Genomic DNA, 24,423 nt, shown 5'->3' on the forward strand with positions numbered 1-24,423 from the left:
TTTTGCATCGGCGCAATTTTGCATAATTTGGTTGAGGTAGCGCAATTAATCATGCAAAAAAAAAAAAAATTGCTTAAAATCCCGCAGTTACAGCAATCAGGGTGTTTCCCCGCACACCCAGAGCCTTGTCACGCTGTAATTAAGCCGTAATTAGCACTAGGCATTAATCAGGCCGGGCTGATGGCGCCCCCTGGCGGCCCCGGTGAGGAATGAGCGCGGCGCTCTCGGTTACCGGAGATGCCCGCGCCGGTCCTGCCATGCTCCGGGAGCACCGGACAGAGATTCCGTGAGCCCGGAGCTCCCCGGGAGTTCCCGTCGGTCCTTTTGGACCCGCGGGGGTTCAGGGGATTGAGGCTGCTCCCTGTCACCCTCTCCGAGGAGGTGACACCAGAGGGGACAGCGCGTGAGTGCCACTGGAGCAGACAACCCCGGTGCCGGTTCCGGTGACGGGAGGGGTGGTGAGACCCCCCAGAGTGGGAATCGTGGCGATGGAGAGGGACCTTGGGACAGAACGGGACCAAGGGCCCAAATTCCCTTTCTGCCCCCCTCCCCAGGGCAGCGACACCAGAGGGGACAGCGCTCGGATGTCATAGGACCCGCCAACCCCGGGGACAGCCGGTGCCAGCTCTGGTGGCGGCACCCCCTCGGTGCCAGGGCAGCGTGGGGAACACTCGATAATAAATACAGCTGGAGTTGTGGTTGGGAGGATAATAAATAGGCAATAAATAGCGATAAATAGTGTAGGGGGGGGACAAGGCACAGGGACACGTTGCAAAGGCACAGGGACACACCACAGCGTTGTGCCGTGGGGCTGACAGCAGGAATAGGAATTGGGGCACTCTCAGCCCCCCTGCTCTGCTCCATGCCCCGCCCGGGATGCAGCAGGGTCTGGCAAAACCCCCACCGTGGGGTCGGGGCCATCGCCGTGGCTCCTCTCTGTCACTTCCCCGCTCGCTCCTTGTGCGACTCCGTCACCACTTGCTGCAAGAGGAGAATTTGGGGATCAGTCCCGTAGCAGGGTTGGGCCTCCCAGGCAGGGCACCCCCAGTTCTCACCTGCCCGTCCCGTGTCTCAATGGTTTTGATGAGCACCATCCTCCGTGCTGGGCTCTCCGCAGGTTGAGGCTCCAGCACTGGGCACAGAGGGGTCATCAGCACCCCGTGCCCTCCCAGACACCCTGGGCAGGAGCACAGGGACCCACCCACACCCACTCAGGGTCTCAACCCCCAAGGAAAGACCCCTGGACATAGTGCCCCCTGTTTGTCACTCACCTGAGCTTCTCATGCTGAAGGAGGCGGTGGGGTGCAGTGGGATGGTGATCCTGGGGGGGAGAGGGGCATGAGGAAGGTCTGGGACTCCTGGACATTACCAGTGACCCTTCCACACCCATGAGCCACCTCCCAGCTCAGCTGGGGGCTGTGCCTGTGGGCTGCCAGGCTGGCACCTGGAACAGAGCTGGAGGCAGCTCCCCCCACATCCCGCCAGCCCCTGGCCTTGCCTTTATCTCAGCACCAAGAAGCTCCCATGGGAAGCTCTTGTTTTGCCGTGGGAATAAGGCCTGGAGCTGCCTCCTCCCAAGAAAATCCCACAATAACCGAGGTGACTCAAGGCGAGGGACCTTCCCCGCCGGCAGAGGGGAGACGCCGTGCGCCGGGCTCCTCTCACCGGCTCTCCTCGCCCTCCAGCAGCTTGCGGTATGTGGCAATCTCGATGTCCAGGGCCATCTTGACGTTAAGCAGGTCCTGGTACTCGCGGAGGTGCCGCGCCATCTCCTCCTTCATCTGCTGGATCTCTTGCTCCAGCCTCCCCACCACGTCCTGGTAGTTCCCGATCTCCTCCCCGAACTCATCCTCCATCTCCCGCATCTGCCGTTGCAGCGCCTCGTTCTGCAGGGGAGGAAAGGGCTGCAAAAGGGCCGGGGTGGGGTCTGGTTCTTGCAGCCCCCCAAAAAAAACTCCCCGGCTCTCACCACGCCCTTCAGCCCGTCCACTTCGCAGGTCAGGCTCTGGATCTGCCGCCGGGACTCGTTCATCTCCTGCTTGGCCAGTCGCAGCGCCTCGTGGTTACGGTTTGCTGCATCCGAGAGGTCGGCAAACTGCGCGGGCCGGGCGAGTCAGGGCTCTGCGATGGTTCAGCCGCCCCAAAATCCCTCCCAGCCCCGGGTACCTTTGACTTGTACCACTCCTCGGCTTCCTGGAGGTTCTTGACAGCGATGCTCTCGTACTGGGTGCGAATCTCCCGCAGCGCAGCCGTCAGCTCCGGCTTGCACACCTCCACCTCGGCCAGCCCCGCCGGGCTCGGGGCGCTCACCTCCAGGTCCCGCAGCTCCTGCGTGGACGCGTGGGTGTCACGTCGTGGCACAAGGACCTGACCTGTTCCCCCTCGCCCCATCCCGCCCCGGCCCCCACCTCCTCGTGCAGCTTCTTGAGGAAGCCGATCTCATCCATCAGCAGCTCGACCTTGCGCTCCAGCTCCAGGCGAGACAGCGTGGCGTGGTCCACGTCCTGTGGGAGAGGCCGGGATGAGCTGCAAGGCAGCGTGGAGGGGACGGGAAAACTCTGGAGCCTGCCCGGGTTGGTGGGGGATGAGGATTCGGTACTGGATGGCGAGACGGGCCCGCCAATCCCCTCACCTTGCGGAACAGCACCAGACTCTTCTCAGCATCCTCACGCTTCTGTGTCTCGTCCTCCAGCCTGGGGACGGCAAGGGATGAGAGGGAGGTGGGGACGGGGGTGCAGACCCCCTCCTCCTGCCTCCTGTTGCAGCCCCCTCCACACGCAGCGGAGGCGAACGGGTCTGAGCGTCCCCCAGAGCTCGCACCGATCCCCTCCCAGTGCCCCCATCCTTGCCCTGCCCCTCCCAGTGCCCCGCCTTTCCGCAGAGCCCAGGTCTCCCAGTGCCTCCCAGTGCCCGCCGTGCATCCAGGGTGCCTTTCCCAGTGTCTGCTGAGGGGATCCCTTCCCAGGGGTCCTCTTCCCCGGATATTCACCAGTCCCTACTCCGACTTGCCCGGGGCTCTCCCATCCCTCTGCATCCTCCGCTCCCCACCATCCTGGTGCAAATCTCATCCCGCCACATTCCTCATGCCAGCGGATCTCCCAGTCCCTCTCTGGCACGTTCCCCAGTCCTCATCCCATGCAGAACTCATCCCGACACATCCCCGATTCCCATGGTAGTTTATCCCTCATCCCGGTGCATTCTCTGGTCCCCGTCACATCCTCCAGTCCCCATCCCGGCGCATCCCTCATCCCAGCGCATCCCCAGTCCCCATCCCGGCGCATCCCTCATCCCGACGCATCCTTGTTCCCCACCCCGCTGCCTCCCACGGCCCCACCGCGGGCCCACCGCTGTCGCAGGGCCGCCAGGTCGGTGGCGAGCCCGTCCCGCTCAGCCTGGAGCCGGTCCCGGTCGCGGCCGAGGCGCTCCAGCCGCTCCCGCAGCCCCCGCAGCTCCCCCTGCACCAGCCCGGTGCGGGGCCCGGTGGCGGCGGTGGCGCGGCCCAGAGCTGCCCGGAGGGTCCCGTTCTGCCGTTCCAGCGCTCGCACCCGCTCCAGGAAAGCGGCGAAACGATCGTTCAGCGCCGCCAGTTCCTCCCGTTCCGCGCCCCGAGCGGCCGCCGCCGCCGCCAGCCGCCCTGGGGCCACGGGGAGGGGCGGCGGCACCCCGGGGTCGCGGTCACGGCGGCTCATGGTTGCACCGGGAGGGCGGTGGCCGTCGGTATGGGCTGTTTATAGCCGACAGCGGCTCCGCCCCGCCGGAGGGAGCCGGGGGTACGGGACAGAGAGAGGGGAGGGGTCTCCCCGCCGGAGAGAGGAGCAGGGGCTGCGGATGTCCCCTCGGGGGGCGGGGAAAGGGGCTGGAGGTGGTCGGGGACATCCCTCGGGATGAGGGGCAGGGGCTGCAGGACGTATGGCTGCAGTCATTCCCCTTCAGGGGGGCTCGGAGACCCTCTCGGGATGCAAGGCGGGGGGCTGGTGGTGCAGGCAGAAGAAGCCAGCAGCACCACGGGCAAGGGGGAGAGGGGCCGAGGGTGTCCGGGAGACGCAAGACCCCCGCCCACCCGGGTGAGGGACAGGGACCTTTATGGGGTCCTCCCCCGGGTGGCATGGGGGTACAGCCCCCCCAGCTGGGATGCAGAGAGGGACTCGGGGCTGCAGGGCTCAGGCAGAGCACCCACCTGAGCTGGGTCCCATTCTCCGCGGGGTGCTCAGCATCCAGGGACGGGGGGACCCACTCGTCCACACCCCTCCCTTTTTGTCGGGGCCGCCGTGACTCGGCTCCGCGGGAGCTGCCATGCGCGGGGCAGCGCTGGACAACGGGCTCTGCAACCCCCCGGAGCCCCCCCTTTCCGGGCAGCCAGAGCAGCACTTACGGGAAGGACTCGGTGCCCTGCCCAGAGGCTGTGGGGAGGGTCCTCCCCCTCGCCCAGGACCCCCCCACCAGCTCTGCAGAGAACCGCACCGAGGGTGGCTCCGTGCCAGTAGCAGCATGACACCACGTCCAGCCCATCTGCACCCGGCACTGGGCAGGACACTGGGGGCTCTCAGGGGTCCCCCCTCACCTGGGGACCCCCAGGGCCAGCAGAACGGTGAGGAGGACATGAGCCACTGCAGACAGCAGAGCAGGACACTGCCAGCTCAGAGCACAGGAGCCAGCCAGGGACCCCGACCCCACACAACCCCTCAGCCTCTCCTGGCACAGCCCCTGTGCCAGCTGACAGCAGCGCCGGGCAGCCGGCCCAGCTGAGGCCCCCCTCTCCTGGGACGTCCCCCCAGGTCACCACAAGGCAGATTGTCCCAGCACAATGAATGAGACAACATTGGAAAGAGCCATTTTAATGAACAGCAGCACCACAGCGTGACACCAGAGACAAGGCACTAATATTCCTCCCCGTCCTCATCGCCCTCCATGCTGTCAGCGCCCACCTCCTCGTAATCCTTCTCCAGGGCAGCCATATCCTCACGGGCCTCCGAGAACTCCCCCTCCTCCATGCCCTCCCCCACGTACCAGTGCACGAACGCCCTCTTGGCGTACATCAGGTCAAACTTGTGGTCCAGGCGGGCCCAGGCCTCGGCGATGGCCGTGGTGTTGCTCAGCATGCACACGGCGCGCTGCACCTTGGCCAGGTCGCCCCCGGGCACCACCGTGGGAGGCTGGTAGTTGATGCCCACCTTGAAACCAGTGGGGCACCAGTCCACGAACTGGATGGTGCGCTTGGTCTTGATGGTGGCGATGGCGGCGTTGACATCCTTGGGCACCACGTCCCCGCGGTACAGCAGGCAGCACGCCATGTACTTGCCGTGCCGCGGGTCACACTTGACCATCTGGTTGGCTGGCTCGAAGCAGGCGTTGGTGATCTCGGCCACCGTCAGCTGCTCGTGATAAGCCTTCTCAGCAGAGATGACCGGGGCGTAGGTGGCCAGAGGGAAGTGGATACGGGGGTACGGCACCAGGTTGGTCTGGAATTCTGTCAGGTCGACATTCAGGGCTCCGTCGAAGCGCAGCGAGGCCGTGATGGACGACACGATCTGGCTGATGAGGCGGTTGAGGTTGGTGTAGGTGGGACGCTCGATGTCCAGGTTGCGGCGACAGATATCGTAGATGGCCTCGTTGTCCACCATGAAGGCACAGTCAGAGTGCTCCAGGGTGGTGTGGGTGGTGAGGATGGAGTTGTAGGGCTCCACCACAGCTGTGGACACCTGTGGGGCTGGGTAGATGGAGAACTCCAGCTTGGACTTCTTGCCGTAGTCGACAGAGAGGCGCTCCATGAGCAGGGAGGTGAAGCCAGAGCCGGTGCCACCGCCAAAGCTGTGGAACACCAGGAAGCCCTGCAGCCCTGTGCACTGGTCAGCCTGCAAGGTGGGGAGAGGGAAAACAAGACCAGACTGTCAGTAATTCTGAACTTCAGCTGCTACTGACTTGCCCAGGAAGGCAAATATTCTCCACAGAATATATTTGTCCCAGGTTCCCAGGCCCTGTGATTCAGTAGGATCAGGTCCAGGGAAAGGGACCCCTTCCTGCAGGGATTTAGGGACACTCAGTAGAGACAAGAAGGGGCATGTTTAGTCCAGGCAGTAGAAGTTGCTCCTTTCTGTGGCCACATGAGGACATTATTAGGATGTTCCAATATCACAGCAGGAGCCACCACACAGGGAGACAAGGTGGCCCTGACCTTCACATGTTGGACACTAATTCATGGTGGATCCCCCAGCTCTTGGGAGTCATCCCAGCAGGCTCTGGAATAAGTCAACCAAGGCTTCACCCCCTGTTTTTCCAAGAGGGTGCAGCAGGAGCTTATCCCACAAGAGCCCATGGGCAGCCAGCTCAGCCTTTGATGTGCCAGGAGCTCCCCGAGCGGAGCCGGTGGCGCAGCAGGTCCGGCCACCCCGGCGCCAGCCCCAGCGTGGGAACCAGAGGTTCAAAGAACTTGGGCAGCCCCACCAGTCAAACCAGTGCTGCACCAGTACCCAAACCATCTGTCCTGCCCCCCGCCCCTGCCCTGGCCATGGGGCTTCCCACCCTCCTCCCCTTGGCAAGGCTTAGCACTGGGCTAGGATAGGGACAGCAGGTCCCTCCTGGGACAGCCCCACCCTCTTCCCCAAAGTGCTGATGGGCTGAGAAAGACCTGCCCAGGGACGCCTGGAGCTTCCCTTTGTCCCCACATCCCCCGCAGGGAGGGACCCAACCCATGAGACCCCACAGGACACTCACCAGCTTGCGGATTCGATCAAGGACCAGGTCGATGATCTCCTTCCCGATGGTGTAGTGCCCGCGGGCGTAGTTGTTGGCCGCATCCTCCTTGCCCGTGATCAGCTGCTCGGGGTGGAAGAGCTGCCGGTACGTCCCCGTGCGCACCTCGTCTGCGGGGACAGCCCCGGGCCCCGTTAGCACCCAGCGCCCGCCGCCAGCGCCCGCCCCGCCGGCCGCGCCCCGCGCCCCGCTCACCGATCACCGTGGGCTCCAGGTCCACGAACACGGCCCGGGGCACGTGCTTGCCGGCGCCCGTCTCGCTGAAGAAGGTGTTGAAGGAGTCGTCCCCCCCGCCGATGGTCTTGTCGCTGGGCATCTGCCCGTCGGGCTGGATGCCGTGCTCCAGGCAGTACAGCTCCCAGCAGGCATTGCCGATCTGCACGCCCGCTTGGCCCACGTGGATGGAGATGCACTCGCGCTGTGGGGGCACACGGCATCGGGTCACCTCTTTTGTCCCCTCTCTGTGTCACCTTAGCACTCACCGAGCTGGGACGCGTCCCTCACAAAGGCTGGCTGGGGTCAGATCCTGCCCGGACCCATTGCAGGGAGTGCTCAGTTCTGGGGGTCCCATCCTGTCCCTCCCCATCAGGACGTGAGACCTTCCCCATTGAGGATAACGTGGTGGGCACAGGCTCAGCCCCCCAAACCCTCAGGGGGCTCAGGGCTGAACCAGCATCATCCCAAACTCCACCTGGAGACACCCAGGAGCTGAGGAGGGAGGTGTGGGGGGGACCCCCACTTTCGGGGCCAGACTGGGGCTACCAGTGTGCACAGCCCGTGGGGTACAGGGACACAGCGGGTGCTCAGCTCTGGGGTCCCATCCTCACCCCCCAAGGAGGTGGGAACCTGCACTGGTTGGCACCATTCAGGCCACCAGCCACCTCCTGCGAGCCGAGAATTGGGGTTCCCCCGGGTTATTCCCAGTCCCCACCACCCACATCACACAGCGAGAGAGACACTTCAGCCCCTTCCCCAGCGGGCTGCTCACAACTTCTCGCTTCGGGAACAGCCTTGGACCTCACGGAATGAGGAGCCACTCTCTTCTCACTCAGCCTTTTCACAGCCCCGGACTGTCCGGTCCCACCGCAGCCCTTAACCGCGATTATGGGCTCCCGGCTGGCAGCCAGCTCCAGCCGGGACAGGAGCAAACTCCGGTGACCAGGAAGAACTTTCCTCACGGCAGCCGCTCCTGGCTGTGCCCGGGCCACGCTGAGAGCATGGGATCTGCCCTGCCCCCGCCGTGACTCACTGCCACGCGTGTCCCGGCCAGCAGAGCCGGGAGAGGGTGGCACGGGGGTGCCCCCAAACCCCTCGCGGTTCCTTTCCCCACGGGTGAGGTAGGGACGCGATCAGCACCTACGTGGGACCCCGGGGGAATCGGCACAGCCCGAGGGTGGAAGCAGGGACCCCCGGCTGGGGAAGTCCCCGGTTCCGGGGGACACACTCACTGCCACCTTAGGTCCTGCCCGGGACGAGCAAAAACTCGGCAGCCCCTCGGGGCGTCCTGAACACTTGAGGAGCTCCCAATCCCTCCAGACCACAGCCCCACGTGGTGCTGGGGACAGGGGGGGGGACCCGGCACTCAGCCCCCCGCGCTGCTCTGGGGGGGTCCCACACTCCCAGGGGGTCCCACCCCACGCGGGGCCCCCTCACGACCCCCGTGGCCCCCAGCCCTCACCATGGCCGCTCGCTGTCCGAACCGTTACGAAGCCGCGCAGGAGGGAGGCAGGGGTCGCCCCGTCGGGCCCCCAAGATATACCCCAGGGGCGGGGCCAAGGGGCGGAGAAAGGGGCGGGGCCAAAGTGTGTTTGCTCCGCCCCTCCGGGGCCACGCGGCGCACTGGACACGCCCTTCCCGCCTCGCCTCGATTCTGATTGGCCGATTCGAAAGTCGGCAGGGTGGGTGGGTGATGACGTCAGCGGAGCGGAATGTGGTGGGCGGGAGGGCGGGAGGGGGCGGAGAATGGGCGTGGCCTCAAGGGGAAATGGGCGTGGCTACGGGCGGGGAAAGAGGCGGGGACAGAGGGGCGGAGGGTTGGGGGTCCCGAGGGTTGGGGGTGCTGGCGGGCAGACAGGGGGCGATTAGGGGGGTCAGAAGGGTGGGAACGCATTCAGGGCAGCGGGACAGGGGGAACATCGGGGTGAGGGGGCTTTGGGGGGGGCTTTAGAGGCGGGGGGCTTTGCGGTATTGGGGCGGGGGTCTCACTCGGCCGCAGGATGGATCCCTGAAGCCCCCGGCCGCAGCTTCGTGTGCTGCATCTGCCCAGGGAGCGCCCCAGCCCCTCCTAGGCTGGAGGCCTCGGGGGATGCGATAATCCCTCTCCGTGCCCCCCTCCCCATCCCTGTCCCGTTCCCGTGGGAAGCCCCGCGGGCTCCCGTCGCGCCGGCTCCTGTGCCCGCCGCCGCCCTGTTCCCTGCCTGCCCTGGGGCTGTCCCCGGGGGGACCCACGTGGGGCAGTTCCTGTGGGGCAGGACGGACGGGGCCGGGGGAGCATCCCACGCCCACCCCCGGGGTGCAGTGCACCGTCCCACCCTGCCTCCCCCGCTCCGCGTTGGTTTGAAGCGAGAAGGAGTCGCGCTCCAAAGGCCATAGAGGGGTTGGGGACAGCATGGGGACATTGAAGTCGGCCCCGAGACAGAATTGCAGACCCCCCACTCCCCGGGCACCATGGTGTCCCGGCAACTCCTGGGCACCTGCATAACACCTGACACCCTGGGCACCCCAGCGTGTCCCCCTCCCAGGGTACCTCGGTGTCCCCCCCACTTCCTGGGCACTCTGTGTCCCCTCACACCCCGGTCACCTCAGTGTCCCTCCCCTCCCTGAGCACTCCGGTGTCTCCCCACTCCCTGGGCACACCCTCGGTGCTGGCACACGCCCAGGACCGGGGTGCCCGTTGTCCCAGCAACACACACTCTTAAACCCTCGATGTCTCCGGAACCCTCCGAGACCTCCCCGAGCCGATTCCGGGGCCCTGCTGAGGGTCAGGAGATGCTTTAGGGGGGCGGACCCCTCCTCCAGCAGGGTCTCTCTCCCAGCTCACCCCCAGCCCTCCGCCGCCCCGCTCCTTTATTCCCGGCTTTGCCGCATTGCGGAACCGCCCCGCACGCAGGCGGTGCCGCAGCCCCCTCCCCACGGGCAGCGTGCCCGCAGCCCCCCGCACCCCAGGGCGGCTCCCTCTGCCCCCCGCAGTGCCCCCCGCCGCTCCCAGGGCCGAATCTCCTTTTTGTTGTGCCGGGAGGGGGCGGGAAGGGTTACGGGGTGGCGAGAAGGGGCATCGGGACACCCAGGCTGCAAGAAACCGGTGACACCTCCCTGCTTCCTCCCGCCCGCTGAGCGCAACACCGGGGTTTGAGGGGTTTTCCCTCTGCCCTTCGGGTGGGGCGGGGGCGAGGGCAGGGGTGGGTGTCACCCCTCGGTGGGTCCAGCCCCTCAGAGCCACCCCGGGCCAGCCGAGGGGCGGCGGGGCCCCTCCACCACACCACGGCCTCATCCAGCAGCCCCGAGAGGAGCGGGGCCCCCCCGGGCCTCGAGCTGCCCTGTCTCTCCATCTCAATGAATCTGTCACATCGATGGTGGCAGCGGATGGACAGACAGACAGACAGAGCTGGGTTCTGCGGGAAAACAGGTTAAAAATAGCAGCAGCCTGTGTCTGGGATGTCAGCCCTGAGCCACAACAGCCCCTGACGGAGCTGAGACCCCTCGATCCCTGGGGATGGCGTGTCCCAGTCGTCGGGTTCGAGGTCACCAATTTGGGATCCTCAGGAAGGGCCCAGACTGGGGGAGGCTGGGAATCTCGGCTGTGCCACGGGCACGAGTCCAGCAGCCAGGAAATCAGCCCACGCAGGATGAGATGCCAGCTCTGGGAGCCCCCGAGTCGCCCAGCCCGAGTGGGGACAGCCACGGGGAGACTCTGTGCAGACAGAGGGGACCCCGGGGGTGTCCGGGGTCTGTCCCACCCGGTGGCACCAGGGGGATGGACATGGCTGGGGGAGGACAGCAACCGTCACCAGGAGCCACCGCGTTGCTACCAACAGTCAACAGAGCACAGACGAATGGGAAGTGCGGGAGGTGGGGAGGCTGGGAGCTGTGCCAGACCCCCCTCCTGCACCAGCATTCACCAGGGCTGGATATTGGGGGGCCACAGGGCTGGTGACCTCCATGGCAGGGTGCAGGACGGTGGGAACTTGGGGGACCCCATGGCCTCTACCCCCCCTTGGCACAGCAAAGTGATCCGGCACTGGGGGACCTGTGGATGGTGCCCCACCCTGAAGGTCAGGTGCCGGGGGTCCCAAGGGTGGTGCCTCACCAAAAGCCGAGCAGGGTGAGGCCGTGGGGGTCCCGGGGCTGGTGCCTCTACCATGCCAATAAAGGCAGGCAGTGGTGGGAAGCCGGCCTCCTCTGCCTGCAACCCCCCCCCACACCAGGCCCCGGGATGGATGGTGGGGAAGGGGGATGCGAGGGGGGTCCCAGCCCGTCTCCTAGCAACCGGTCTCCTAGCAACGCCAGCAGTTGCCTGGCAGCAGTGGGTGCAGGACGTGTGGTCGTCCATCCCCAAGGAGATGGGAGGGGGCTGGGGGGCACCAGTGGGGCTGCAGCACCCAGTGCCCCTCACCCTGCACCCCGCATCGCCCACCAGGGCTGAGCCAACCACTCCCCTATGAGGAACCTCCTGCCCACAGCTCAGGGGAATATCATGGGTGTGGACCCTCCTTAGCTCGGAGAGTGGTCCTCGAGTCAGGGGGCTGCTGTGAGCCCACAAAACCCCTGGCCTTGGGGACACAATGGGGACACCCTAACAGGCTGCACACTGGTGTTGAGCACTTGGGACTGTAGGGGAACAAAGGCAGGAGGCATTTCCCATCCAGGGTTGGACCTACAGTGGGGTCAGGGCTGGGGGTTGAGCTGCTTTGGGGTCAGGGTGCCCCCAAAACACCCATTTGCCCTGGGGACCAGCCTGGTGGGAGATAAATCTGTTTTTTCTGTACTTAACAAAGCCAGGGCCACCTGGTCCTTTGTTCTGGTGGGTGATGCCCAAATCCCACCCCTCTTTGTCTGCAGCTCTGCAGCCCTAGCAGCACCCCAAAAACAGGGCACCAGCAAAGGCATGGGGCTGGCAGTGGGGACACGGGGCTGGCAGTGGGGACATGGGGATAGCGGTGGGGGACACGAATTTGGCAGCAGGGATGTGGGAACTTCGGATCTGCCCAGAAATCTGCATAATGTGGGAAACACCGGAGTAAAAAAAAGGTTTCTCAGCAGGGAGGACGTCCTGGCAGCTCCACCTGCAGCAGCTGGGGCCATGCATGTGGTGTGGGGGCAGCGATGGAGCCCCCCAACACCTCCCGGCTTGGGGAACCCAACTCCCAAAGCCTGTGGGCTTTGCAAGAACGAACGGGAGGGGGAACCGGCCCAGGAGTGGGAAATCCTTGGGCTGTGAGGCTGGTGGCTCGGGGGGGGCCGTGCAGGGGCCGCAGCAGATGGAGGGGTGGCCAAGGGACGCGTGTCCCAGTGTCCCAGCTGTGTCCTAACCACCAGCTGCTGCACAGCAGCTGCTGCTCGGTCCAAACCCCCAGCCCAAAACCGCCCTGGAGGCTTTTGTCCCCTGTGTCCTCCCACTGTCCCTCACCCCTCGGCCCTGCTCGTCCTCAGCTGCCCGGGGGGATGACTCTTTGTCCCCGCGCCTGGGCCCCGCAGCGCCGGTTCCCACTGCCCGAGCAGACAAAGAGGCACTGGAAGGGCTGGGCACGGCAGGGAAAGGGCCGGGACAGGCACAGGGCCATGGCAGGGACGTGGCTGGGAACCAGGGCACTGTGGCACGGCCAGGGATTGGGAGAGTGTCCCTGGGGATGGGGACAGGGGTTTGGCCAGCAGTGTCCCTGAGGATGGGGACCAGGGCGTGGCTGGCTGGGAATAGGGATCAGAGCGGTGGGAACAACGGGATGGCTGGGGACAGGGACCGGGGTGTGCCCGAGCATAACCCGGAGCTCGGGCAGCGGCCAGACGAGGGGGAGGGCTGCATCACCGGGGACGGGGACCAGGGCGTGGTCCTACCCCGTGTAACGGGAGCCCCGGGACCAAGAGACTCATTCCGGCCGGTGGGGGAACGGGATCGGGAAGAACGGCGGGACTTGGGGGAAGGGGGCGGTGGGGGGATGGGGACCCGTGGGATGGGGACCCGAGCGTGACCGCTAGCTCAGCCAAGACCGGGGCCCGGGGCGTGGCAGGGACGGTGCCAAGGACACAGCCGGGGCCCCTCCGGCGGCGGGCGGGAGCCAGCGGCGGGGCCGGGCCGTGGCCGCCGCAGCCCCCGGGCCCCCCCTCCTTCACCGCCCGGCCTTTGTCTGCGGCTGCGGGGGGGCATTACCTCATTCCGGGCGCCCAATGGCCTCCGCCGCCGCCGGCCCCGCCGCTCCCCCCGGCCCCGCCGCCCGCCCCGCCCCGCCGCCGCTATAAAGCCTCGCACCGAGCCCCGCACTCCGCCGCGCCTCTTACATCGACCGCCTCAGCGTCGGGCTGTGAGACCGCCCCGGACCGACCGCCGCCATGGTGAGGGGGTACGGGGGGGTCGGGACTTCCCTTGTCCCTATTCCCACCATCCCTATTCCCGTGGTCCCCTTGTCCCCCCGTTCCCGCCGGCTCCATCCTTCCCACCCCCGGCCCCGTGGTTTTCCCCGTTCCCAATCCCCACCCTCCCATCGTTGTCTCCGCTTTTCATCCCCCCCACCCCGGCTCCCGTGTCGCTGTTGTCTCTGGTCCCCAACCCCCCTGATCTCCACTCCCGAGGCTTTGTCGTCCCCTCCCCTGCCGGGATGAGCCCTCGGCGCTGGGACTCCTCCCGCACCGGGCGTGGCTCCCGTTACACCGAGTCAAATGCGTCGCTCGGGACCCAGCCCCGAATAAATCCCTGTTAAATGGGCCTGGAAGGGTCTTTCTGCCTCCCCTGAGCCCGCCGCGGGCGTGGCTGCCGTTCCCCGGGCAGGATGGGACCCCCAGGATTTGGCACTAAGCTTCCATAGGGTGTGGCTCCCGTTAAACCAGGCAGGATGAGACCCCCGGGACTCAGCACTGAGCTTCCATAGGGCGTGGCTCCCGTTAAACCGGCCAGGATGGATCCCTGGCGCTGATCCACGATACCGCACCGGGCGTGGTTCCAGTTAAACCGGGCAAGATGGGACCCCCGGGACCGAGCCCCGAGCCTGCACGGGGCGTGGTTCCCGTTAAACAGGGCAGGATGGGACCCCGAAACGCAGTACTGAGCTCCTGTCGGGCGTGGCTGTGGTTAAACTCGACAGGATGGCTCCCCGGGAGCGAACCCCGAGCCTGAACCAGACGTGGATCCCATTAAAACGGGCAGGATGCGTCCCCGGAGCTGAGCCCGTACTGGGCGTGGCACCGGTTGAAAGGGGTGGAATTGGGCACCTCATCTTACGGTACCGAGCCACCGTCCGTCCCTGGGCGTGGCTCCCGTTAAACCGGGCAGGACAGACTCCCTTTCCCTCCCCGCTCCGGTACCGAGCCCTCAGCCTGCGCTGGGCGTGGCCCCGGTTTAACAAGGCAGAAAGGTTCTCCAGTGTGGAGTGGGCAGGGCAGAATGAGACCCTCCAGTGCTGAGCACCCCAACCTGCACCAGGGGTCGAAGCACGGCAGGATGGGACCCCTCAGTCCCGCACTGGGCGTGGCATTGCCTCGACTTAGACTCGGGTGGGCAGGAGGAGTCCCCGGTGCTGAGCCACCCTGGGGCTTTGCTGGGTCTCACCAGGGCAGGGTGGGGCAGGACGGGAGCCCCGGGGCTCCCTGTGTCACCGTGGGCGCAGTCCCAGTCGCTCCGTGCAGGATGAGCCACAAGTGCTGAGCTCCCCATCCCCCACAGGCAGAGTGCCAGGAGTGATGGTGACAAGACAGGATGGGACCCCCTGCACCGGGTGCACCTCCAGAACAATGGGTGTGTCCGGGCAGGATCTGGCCCCAGCCAGCCTTTGTGAGGGACCCTTCCCAGCTCAGTGACAGCCATTGTTGGGCTGGTGCCACAGCTGGGGAGGGGGACAAAAGGGGTGACCCGGTGCCGTGTGCCCCCACAGCGCGAGTGCATCTCCATCCACGTGGGCCAAGCAGGCGTGCAGATCGGCAATGCCTGCTGGGAGCTGTACTGCCTGGAGCACGGCATCCAGCCCGACGGGCAGATGCCCAGCGACAAGACCATCGGCGGGGGGGACGACTCCTTCAACACCTTCTTCAGCGAGACGGGCGCCGGCAAGCACGTGCCCCGGGCCGTGTTCGTGGACCTGGAGCCCACGGTGATCGGTGAGCGGGGCGCGGGGCGCGGCCGGCGGGGCGGGCGCTGGCGGCGGGCGCTGGGTGCTAACGGGGCCCGGGGCTGTCCCCGCAGACGAGGTGCGCACGGGGACGTACCGGCAGCTCTTCCACCCCGAGCAGCTGATCACGGGCAAGGAGGATGCGGCCAACAACTACGCCCGCGGGCACTACACCATCGGGAAGGAGATCATCGACCTGGTCCTTGACCGCATCCGCAAGCTGGTAGGGGCACGGGGGATGCAGGTGGCGAGCAAGGACAAAGCCTCCATTCTGTCTCGCTCTCCCATCCAGACTCGCTGGGTTGGGTTTAGATTTAATTTATTAATTAATGTTAATCCTGTTGTGCAGCGGCTGCCATTGGCCGGCAGCGGGACGCGGCGCAGCTGGAGCTGGAGCCGCTCCACAGCGCCGCAGCCCCCGGGCGCCGCCGGTGCTGAGCTCGGCAATTCCCTCTTTGTTCCCACTTGGCTCCTGACGTGGCCGAGTCCAGCTGCGTGCGCTGGGGATGGGCAGCCTTGAGCTGGTCCCTCCCAGAGTCATGTGGCTGTGATAGTCCCTGGAGGTCAAACTTGTCCCCCCACTCTGCTGCTGAGCCGGTGGCAATTCTGCCCTTTCAGGTGCCCCTCACCCCAAAGGCCGAGGGCTTTCCCTGGGTGATTCACCATGAGTCAGTGGGTAACAGATGGAGCCCGTGTCACCTTGTCCCCCATTCTGCTGACTCTGGCTCTGCTGCTGGAAAGCCCCCAAATGTCTTTGTGAGGCCACAGAGAGGAAGGAGTAACTTCTGCTGCCTGGAGTAAACATGTCTCCCCACCTTGTCTCTCCCTGCAGGCTGACCAGTGCACAGGGCTGCAGGGCTTCCTGGTGTTCCACAGCTTTGGCGGTGGCACCGGCTCTGGCTTCACCTCCCTGCTCATGGAGCGCCTCTCTGTCGACTATGGCAAGAAGTCCAAGCTGGAGTTCTCCATCTACCCAGCCCCACAGGTGTCCACAGCTGTGGTGGAGCCCTACAACTCCATCCTCACCACCCACACCACCCTGGAGCACTCTGACTGTGCCTTCATGGTGGACAACGAGGCCATCTACGACATCTGTCGCCGCAACCTGGACATCGAGCGTCCCACCTACACCAACCTCAACAGGTTGATAGGCCAGATTGTGTCGTCCATCACGGCCTCGCTGCGCTTTGATGGAGCCCTGAATGTCGACCTGACAGAATTCCAGACCAACCTGGTGCCGTACCCCCGTATCCACTTCCCTCTGGCCACCTACGCCCCGGTCATCTCTGCTGAGAAGGCTTATCACGAGCAGCTCTCGGTGGCCGAGATCACCAACGCCTGCTTCGAGCCGGCCAACCAGATGGTCAAGTGTGACCCGCGGCACGGCAAGTACATGGCGTGCTGCCTGCTGTACCGCGGGGACGTGGTGCCCAAGGATGTCAACGCCGCCATCGCCACCATCAAGACCAAGCGCACCATCCAGTTCGTGGACTGGTGCCCCACTGGTTTCAAGGTGGGCATCAACTACCAGCCTCCCACGGTGGTGCCCGGGGGCGACCTGGCCAAGGTGCAGCGCGCCGTGTGCATGCTGAGCAACACCACGGCCATCGCCGAGGCCTGGGCCCGCCTGGACCACAAGTTTGACCTGATGTACGCCAAGCGGGCGTTCGTGCACTGGTACGTGGGGGAGGGCATGGAGGAGGGGGAGTTCTCGGAGGCCCGTGAGGATATGGCTGCCCTGGAGAAGGATTATGAGGAAGTGGGGGTGGATTCTGTGGAAGGAGAGGGAGAGGAGGAAGGGGAGGAATACTAAACTCACAAAGGGTGCTGCTTGAACAGGGAACATAAACTAGTTGAAGACCCCGCGGGGTCTGTAGCAGTGTGTGCGCCGCGGTCTGTCCTGTCAATGGTCTGTGCTTCAATGGAAAAGTCTGTGACGGACTCACCCGTCCTCTCCTGTGGGTCTGAATAAAAAGCATTCCCTGTCTTACCCTGGCTCTGGTGTCTTCACTCCCTCTGGCCATGTCCCTGCCTGGCTTTGACACTGTCCCCACCAGCACATGACATGGCCCTGCAGTCCCTGCCTGTACCCAGGCTCTCTACCCCATCCCTGAGTCTGTTCCTGGGGTCGTGATGAGTTCAGCATCCAACTGAACCCCCAAACTGTTCCTCCCAAACCCATGCTTGTTCCTCATCCTGCTGCATTTGATGTTGTGCCCCCACCCCAAAGGCTGGGTAAGTGGAGCGGGTTGAGTTTTCTTTGCACCAAATGTCAAGTGAGCCCCACACGAGCACACTGAGGGCCTTAAATCCTCTGGGTGAGCTGGAGATCCCTGAAGCCCCCCGTTTGGCAGAAGTCTTTGGTATCTCTGCTACCTCCTCTCCCTGGGCAGGAGAGGGGCTGCATTGCCCTGGGGAGTCGATGTTCTGTTCCCACAGGTGGGAGTGCTGGGGATAAGAGGGTTCCCTTCACCCAGCTCAGTGCCTGGGGATACACGAGGTTCCCCCAACCAGCCACAATATGTCCTTACGTTCCTCAGGCTCTTTCAGGGATGAGGAGTTGACCCCGTTGCTCCCAGACACTGGAGGGGAGGGGGAAATGTAGAAGTAACCCCCTTTGAATGGGGGGAGCCTCTTGACCCTCCCTTTCCTGTCCCTTACCCTGTCCCTCGCGGCTCCACGCAGGGATGAATAATGAAGGGGAAGTTGAACGCGGAGTGAAACTCGAGCAGGTGCTGCAGCTGGGGGAGGACCCCCGGGACCCTCAGTTGTGTGGTGCACTCCCTCTTTTGCACAATGAACTCAGGCTAGGCCTTGATAAGCAGCACCAGGGCCAAGCTCCTCGAGTTTATCAGCAACACTGTCGGCTCCCAGGAACTTGTGTTGTCGGACCAACTCCTTGATTTTGAGAAACGGCCTTGGGAATTTTTTTTTTTTTCTGAAAAACAACCCAGAGTGCATCAACATGTTTGTTATCAAACTTTCAAAGGAAAGATCTGAACTGTAGCCAGGATAGAAAATTAGGATGACTAAAAAGCCAACACTTGCAATGTTACAACCAGCAGGTCCTGAATGAGACCCCCTGAGTTCAACTGGACCACAGCAGGCAGGACAACCCTCAGGGATGGTGAACTCACAGGTTGGGATTCTCAGAGGATGAACAGCAGAGCTTGGGCTGATCCCCTAGAACTGGGACTAAACCTTTGGCCTATTGAGAAGACACAAAGGCACTGATGTCAACACTGAACTCAAGGTGGATTTTTCACAGGTATACACGTGTATGCACATGTATACATGCTCTTCAGGTACATGTGCGTGCAAGAGTGAATATTCTATAGCAAATGTGCCAGGAATGTTGCTCTCAGGTTCTTAAGCACTCTAGATTCATAAATAAAATAGGCCTGTAAGTGTGTTGCTACTGTGCCTATAGTAAAATCCATATGAATCTGTTAGTAAATTATTTAAATTAAAATCTGGATTAAGTGCTCTTAAACCTTTAGGCTTAAACTGTTGGTCATGCCCAGGGCTTAGTTTGACAATGGGGCAGGGAGTCCACTCTGCCCCTTCTGACTCAGAGGGAGGATATAAATGATTACATTTTATCTTAATATTCTTTTCCCAGCCCCAACCTCCCCTTAGGTAATTTTCACCCAATTTGAGTTTTACATCGACCGATTTCAAACTTTAGCCCCATTTTCCTCGGTCGGGTTTCACTACCGAGACACAGAGGGAAGTGAATTTTGTCTCACTTTCACTGTAACATTAAACCTGCTTTTGCCGGCTTTGAGCGACCCAAAACACAGTCCTAACACCTTTCCAAGGGTGACGCGATGCGCGGGGAATCCGGAGGGGCGTGTAACGACCCCCCCAGGAACACCCATCCCATAAACACCGATGATCAGAACCGGCAGCAGCTCTTCCAGCACCGGCTGCCACGTTGGCAGAACCGAGCTGAACCCCCCTAAGCGGCACCCCGGGACCCCCACTCTGAAGGCGGGGTGGGAGCCTGCAGCGGGCAGGTTTAGGAAAAAGGGGTGCAGCTGGTTTTTTTCCCGGTGGGACCGGCGGGGCAGCAGCGACCATGCGGCCGGCGAGGGAAATGGCGGGGAGCCACGTCACCGCTGCAGTGCAGCTGCGGAGGATGTCGCCGCGCCAGCCCGGGCCGGGCTCGGCTGCCCGGTGACCCCGCACCGGGGTGGCTTCGGTGGCTTCAGGAGGGGATGCGGGGGGGCCTCCAAGCAGCGTGTGGTGCCCGAAGGGGGGGCCGCTGGGTTTTCCGCAAAGCTCTTGGCAAAACAGGAAGGCGGATTATTGGGTGCAAATAGCTCCGGGGATTAGGTGGGGGGCAGGGGATGGCCCCCCCATCGTGGCTCCACGCGGTGTTCTCACAGCGGGGCAGGGAGCTGCTGCTCCGCGTTGGGGGGGCACAGCGGGAGCTCAGCACGTCCCCGGTTTTTATGGCATTCACGGTGGTCGCCCCCCAAGTGCTGCGGAGGACATGGCTGAAACAAACCGCACCCTGAAAAGCGAGGGCCGCCCCACCAGTGTGCGAACCCCGCAGGGGGAGCCCGGACCCCCCATCGCAGTGGGATCCAGATGGGCTGGGAGGGGCCGGGGGGTGCAGATGGACCTCGGGGGGGCAGATGGACCTGCGGGGTGCTGGGGGGTGCAGATGGACCTGGGGGGTGCTGGGGGAGGGTGGGGGCTGCGCAGGCTGCAGATGGTCCGGGAGGGACCCCCGGGGTGCAAATAAGGCGGGGCAGGGGGGGCCGAGCGGTGCAGATGGGGCGAGGGGGGGCCTGGAGAAGCCGATTAACAACCTGGGGACGGCGGAGGACGACACCGGGCGCGGCAGCACGTGCCTCCCCCCCCATGTCGCAGTTTTCCTCCGCAGCGGAGCCGCACCGGGCGGGAGGGGCGGCGGAGGCGGAGGGGGGTGGCGGGCGGGAACGGCTCTGTCCCCCCATTCTACGCGACAAACGCACTCCCGGTGGGGGCAGAGGAGCACAGCAAGGTCAGATCCCGCACTGCCCGTTCTAGCGGCCCTTCGCAAGCCGGGGGGGAAGGGGCTGCACCCCGCGTCGGGAGGGTCCCCGTCCTTCCCCCCCAAACCCCGCAGCACGGAGGGTGGAGGAGGCGGAGCACGCCACTCATCTCAACCAATCCGCAGTGCGATCGCGCTGATAGACAGGCACTCCAGCCAATAGACATACGGGGCGGGGGCACTCGGCCCGCCCCCCGGGCCGGTATATAGAGGGACGCCCGGGGGCGGCGGTAGTTGGTACTTGCGTCGATTCCTTGCTTGTCGGGACGAGTAACCAAGCCGCGGCCATGGTGAGGGGAAGTGGCTGGAGAAATGGGGAGGGACGGGCCCAGGGCACGGCCGGGTAAAGGAGGAGAAGGGCCGGATCTGGAGGATGCAGGGGATTAGGGGAGGATGAGTGCGTAGGAGGGGAGGGGGAAGGAATGGCGGGGGAGAGACTTCGGGAGGCGGGAGATTGGGCTGAGGGATATGAGGGTGGGGGGCTCAAGTCAGAAAGTTGGGAGGGGATCGGGGGGTACGGTGAGAGCTGTGGGTGGGTACAGCCGGGACTGGGGGTGTTGAGCAGAGACAGAGGGTGAAGTCCTTGATGAAGGGAGCAGCCCTGGAAGGGCTCTCAGCACTCCTGCGGTGGTCGCACGTGGTCTGTGGTAGCCCCCCGGTGGGGGCGGGGTCAGCCCGACCGTTACCGTTCCCGCGCGCGGGAAGGCGCGCGGCGGGGGCACGGCCCCGCCCTTCGCCGGGGGCACGGCCCCGCCCCTCCCGCGTATTCCCCCTTCCCCCTAAAACAATCCCCGAGCCCCTCTCGAATCCCGCCCTGGAGCCCCCCAACCCCACCCCGACCTGCAGCACGAGGTTCCCTGTTTTCTGTCCCCTCGGCACCCACCCGAGCCCATGAGGCTGGTCGTGCTGCATGGTTCCTGGGGGGCCTCATGCGGGCCTCGGTCCGCCCCAGATCGCCCCTAAAGCCCGGTCTCCCCCCGCCCCGGGTGAGAGGAACGCGCGGAGCAGGTGGCGCGGGGGAGGGAGCGGCCGGGAATGTGCGGACCCCCCGAGGGTGACGCCATCGGCCCATCCCCGCGGTTTCGGGTCAGCTGGTGCAGTCTCGGCTCTGCTGCTGCGCTGAGCTTCCTCTTCCTCCTCCTCCTCCCGACCTCGCCCTGCCCGGCTGGAAAATGTCCTCCCTGGGCGCCATTTGGGAGCAGATGGTGGCAGCTGCGGGGTGGCGGGACCCCCAGAGCACTGCCCACAGGTGGCTGCAGTCTGTTCCCAAATGCGGATGTCACCCCACACCTCCCTCCTCGGATCCCGGGTGGCGCTAGCGAAGCTCAGCCACTAGTTGGGGTGGCACTAGGGCACGATTTGGGTTCGGGGGTGCTGAGCTTGAACCCCCACGTGAGATTCCTTCGTCCGCCAAAGGGCAGAGTTGCAGTTCCTGGGAGGGGCAGGATGGGATTCTCATAGCTGCGCACACCCTGCAATGAGGAAAAGAGCTGTTCCCTGGAATATGGGGGTGTCCCTGAACTGGGAAAGGAGAGTATTCGCCAGCTCCCTGCAGAGAGGGGTTTAGTGTCCCTATCTACATAGGAACCACGGATGGAGGAGACTGGGAATAGTCAGGCCCAGGAATATTGCTGAGGAACCCAAATTTCTGGCTCTGTGGGGTGTGTAGGGTGAAGGACACCAACGAGTGCAGAGTCTCAGCTCCTGGGGAGGGAAAGCAGAATGGGAACACCAAAGCTGAGCACAGTGGGTGCATCTGGGCAGAATCTGACCCCATCCAGCCTTTGTGAGGGACGTGTCCCAGCTCGGTGAGTGCTGAGGTGAGAGAGAGAGGGGACAAAAGGGGTGACCCGGTGCCGTGTGCCCCCACAGCGCGAGTGCATCTCCATCCACGTGGGCCAAGCAGGCGTGCAGATCGGCAATGCCTGCTGGGAGCTGTACTGCCTGGAGCACGGCATCCAGCCCGACGGGCAGATGCCCAGCGACAAGACCATCGGCGGGGGGGACGACTCCTTCAACACCTTCTTCAGCGAGACGGGCGCCGGCAAGCACGTGCCCCGGGCCGTGTTCGTGGACCTGGAGCCCACGGTGATCGGTGAGCGGGGCGCGGGGCGCGGCCGGCGGGGCGGGCGCTGGCGGCGGGCGCTGGGTGCTAACGGGGCCCGGGGCTGTCCCCGCAGACGAGGTGCGCACGGGGACGTACCGGCAGCTCTTCCACCCCGAGCAGCTGATCACGGGCAAGGAGGATGCGGCCAACAACTACGCCCGCGGGCACTACACCATCGGGAAGGAGATCATCGACCTGGTCCTGGACCGAATCCGCAAGCTGGTGAGTGTCCTGTGGGGTCTCATGGGTTGGGTCGCTCCCTGCGGGGGATGTGGGGACCAAGGGAAGCTCCAGATGTCCCTGGGCAGGTCTTTCTCAGTCCATCAGCACTTTGGGGCAGGGGGTGGGGATGACCTCCTGCCTTTCTGGTGGGACCTACATGACCTCTGTTGTGCCTTCAGGATTTGAGTCATGTGTCAGCCTGTGCCACGTCCCGATCCCAGCTCTCTATGGGGTCTGGATTCTCTAAATGATCAGGATCACCCTCTTCCCCTCCCCTTGACCCAAATCCCTTTCATCAAGGCGCTGCAACCCCACCAGGCCAGGATGTGCACCCTGAGCGTGGCATGTTCTCAGGGGTGTGATCGGGCTTGTGGGATTCTGTGTCACTGCTGTCCCTGGGAAAACCTTATTTCATCCCTTTTTTGAGGTCATGTGAGGTTTCTCCTTGATCTGGACTCTGATCCTGCCTGACCAACTGCTTATGAGCAGCTGTGCCAAGTATTTAACTCTTGCTGTGGCAGCTCTAGTGGATTCCTGCTTCCCTCGAGCAGATTGCCAGGGTCATGGCCAGGGTCATAGGAGGAAGCAGCTGAAGGGAGGGGGCCGGAGGGGGTCCCTTTTCCTAAAGGCAGGTGTTGCTGAATCACAGGGGGCTGTGTCTAGAAGTGGAGTTGGCAGTGGTGTCCCAAAAGTCTGAGATCCTTGGGGAAAAATGTATCTTCTTCAGGAAGTCACTAGAAGCTGAAGTTCAGAATTACTGACAGTCTGGTCTTGTTTTCCCTCTCCCCCCCTTGCAGGCTGACCAGTGCACAGGGCTGCAGGGCTTCCTGGTGTTCCACAGCTTTGGCGGTGGCACTGGCTCTGGCTTCACCTCCCTGCTCATGGAGCGCCTCTCTGTCGACTACGGCAAGAAGTCCAAGCTGGAGTTCTCCATCTACCCAGCCCCACAGGTGTCCACAGCTGTGGTGGAGCCCTACAACTCCATCCTCACCACCCACACCACCCTGGAGCACTCCGACTGTGCCTTCATGGTGGACAACGAGGCCATCTACGACATCTGTCGCCGCAACCTGGACATCGAGCGTCCCACCTACACCAACCTCAACCGCCTCATCAGCCAGATCGTGTCGTCCATCACGGCCTCGCTGCGCTTTGATGGAGCCCTGAATGTCGACCTGACAGAATTCCAGACCAACCTGGTGCCGTACCCCCGTATCCACTTCCCTCTGGCCACCTATGCCCCGGTCATCTCTGCTGAGAAGGCTTATCACGAGCAGCTCTCGGTGGCCGAGATCACCAACGCCTGCTTCGAGCCGGCCAACCAGATGGTCAAGTGTGACCCGCGGCACGGCAAGTACATGGCGTGCTGCCTGCTGTACCGCGGGGACGTGGTGCCCAAGGATGTCAACGCCGCCATCGCCACCATCAAGACCAAACGTAGCATCCAGTTCGTGGACTGGTGCCCCACTGGTTTCAAGGTGGGCATCAACTACCAGCCTCCCACGGTGGTGCCCGGGGGCGACCTGGCCAAGGTGCAGCGCGCCGTGTGCATGCTGAGCAACACCACGGCCATCGCCGAGGCCTGGGCCCGCCTGGACCACAAGTTTGACCTGATGTACGCCAAGCGGGCGTTCGTGCACTGGTACGTGGGGGAGGGCATGGAGGAGGGGGAGTTCTCGGAGGCCCGTGAGGATATGGCTGCCCTGGAGAAGGATTATGAGGAAGTGGGGGTGGATTCTGTGGAAGGAGAGGGAGAAGAGGAAGGGGAGGAATACTAAATGCTGGGTTCCTTCTGTCACTGTCGCATGTCCATGAAATGTCTGCTTCAAACACTTGAGCTTCCTTGTGCACTGCGTGGGGTTTGGCCCCATGGGGCTGACCAGGGGTTTGCTGCCCTCTCGGATGTGATCATGCAGATTTTCCATGTGTCTGTACCGTGTCTGTGAATAAAAGGCTTTAAGAGAAGCTACACTGTGTCGGATACAAAC

At 64.1% G+C, this 24,423-nt stretch overlaps 4 protein-coding genes across 4 annotated transcripts; 2 read left to right on the forward strand and 2 right to left on the reverse strand.

The window, feature by feature from the left end:
* Positions 1-536: 536 nt before the first annotated feature.
* On the reverse strand, positions 537-3,689 carry PRPH (peripherin). The gene is made up of 9 exons (XM_066337465.1): positions 3,346-3,689; positions 2,633-2,693; positions 2,409-2,504; positions 2,167-2,328; positions 1,970-2,095; positions 1,666-1,886; positions 1,272-1,321; positions 1,056-1,132; positions 537-981 (listed from the first exon to the last, which is right to left on the reverse strand). Exons 1-9 carry the CDS (start codon positions 3,687-3,689, stop codon positions 940-942), a joined length of 1,179 nt encoding a protein of 392 aa, XP_066193562.1. The 3' UTR covers positions 537-939.
* Positions 3,690-4,819: 1,130 nt separating this feature from the next.
* On the reverse strand, positions 4,820-8,503 carry LOC136372850 (tubulin alpha-1C chain). The gene is made up of 4 exons (XM_066337690.1): positions 8,429-8,503; positions 6,946-7,168; positions 6,712-6,860; positions 4,820-5,852 (listed from the first exon to the last, which is right to left on the reverse strand). The coding sequence occupies exons 1-4, from the start codon at positions 8,429-8,431 to the stop codon at positions 4,878-4,880; spliced, it is 1,350 nt and encodes a 449-aa protein (XP_066193787.1). The 5' UTR covers positions 8,432-8,503; the 3' UTR covers positions 4,820-4,877.
* Positions 8,504-13,189: 4,686 nt separating this feature from the next.
* TUBA1A (tubulin alpha 1a) lies at positions 13,190-17,052 on the forward strand. The gene is made up of 4 exons (XM_066337639.1): positions 13,190-13,296; positions 14,829-15,051; positions 15,137-15,285; positions 15,895-17,052. The coding sequence occupies exons 1-4, from the start codon at positions 13,294-13,296 to the stop codon at positions 16,873-16,875; spliced, it is 1,356 nt and encodes a 451-aa protein (XP_066193736.1). The 5' UTR covers positions 13,190-13,293; the 3' UTR covers positions 16,876-17,052.
* A 3,248-nt stretch (positions 17,053-20,300) lies between these two features.
* Positions 20,301-24,400, forward strand: TUBA1B (tubulin alpha 1b). Its single transcript, XM_066337666.1, has 4 exons — positions 20,301-20,396; positions 21,979-22,201; positions 22,287-22,435; positions 23,233-24,400. Exons 1-4 carry the CDS (start codon positions 20,394-20,396, stop codon positions 24,211-24,213), a joined length of 1,356 nt encoding a protein of 451 aa, XP_066193763.1. The 5' UTR covers positions 20,301-20,393; the 3' UTR covers positions 24,214-24,400.
* Positions 24,401-24,423: the final 23 nt, after the last annotated feature.

Source organism: Sylvia atricapilla, chromosome 29, assembly GCF_009819655.1.
Source record: "Sylvia atricapilla isolate bSylAtr1 chromosome 29, bSylAtr1.pri, whole genome shotgun sequence".
Classification (NCBI taxonomy): domain Eukaryota; kingdom Metazoa; phylum Chordata; class Aves; order Passeriformes; family Sylviidae; genus Sylvia; species Sylvia atricapilla.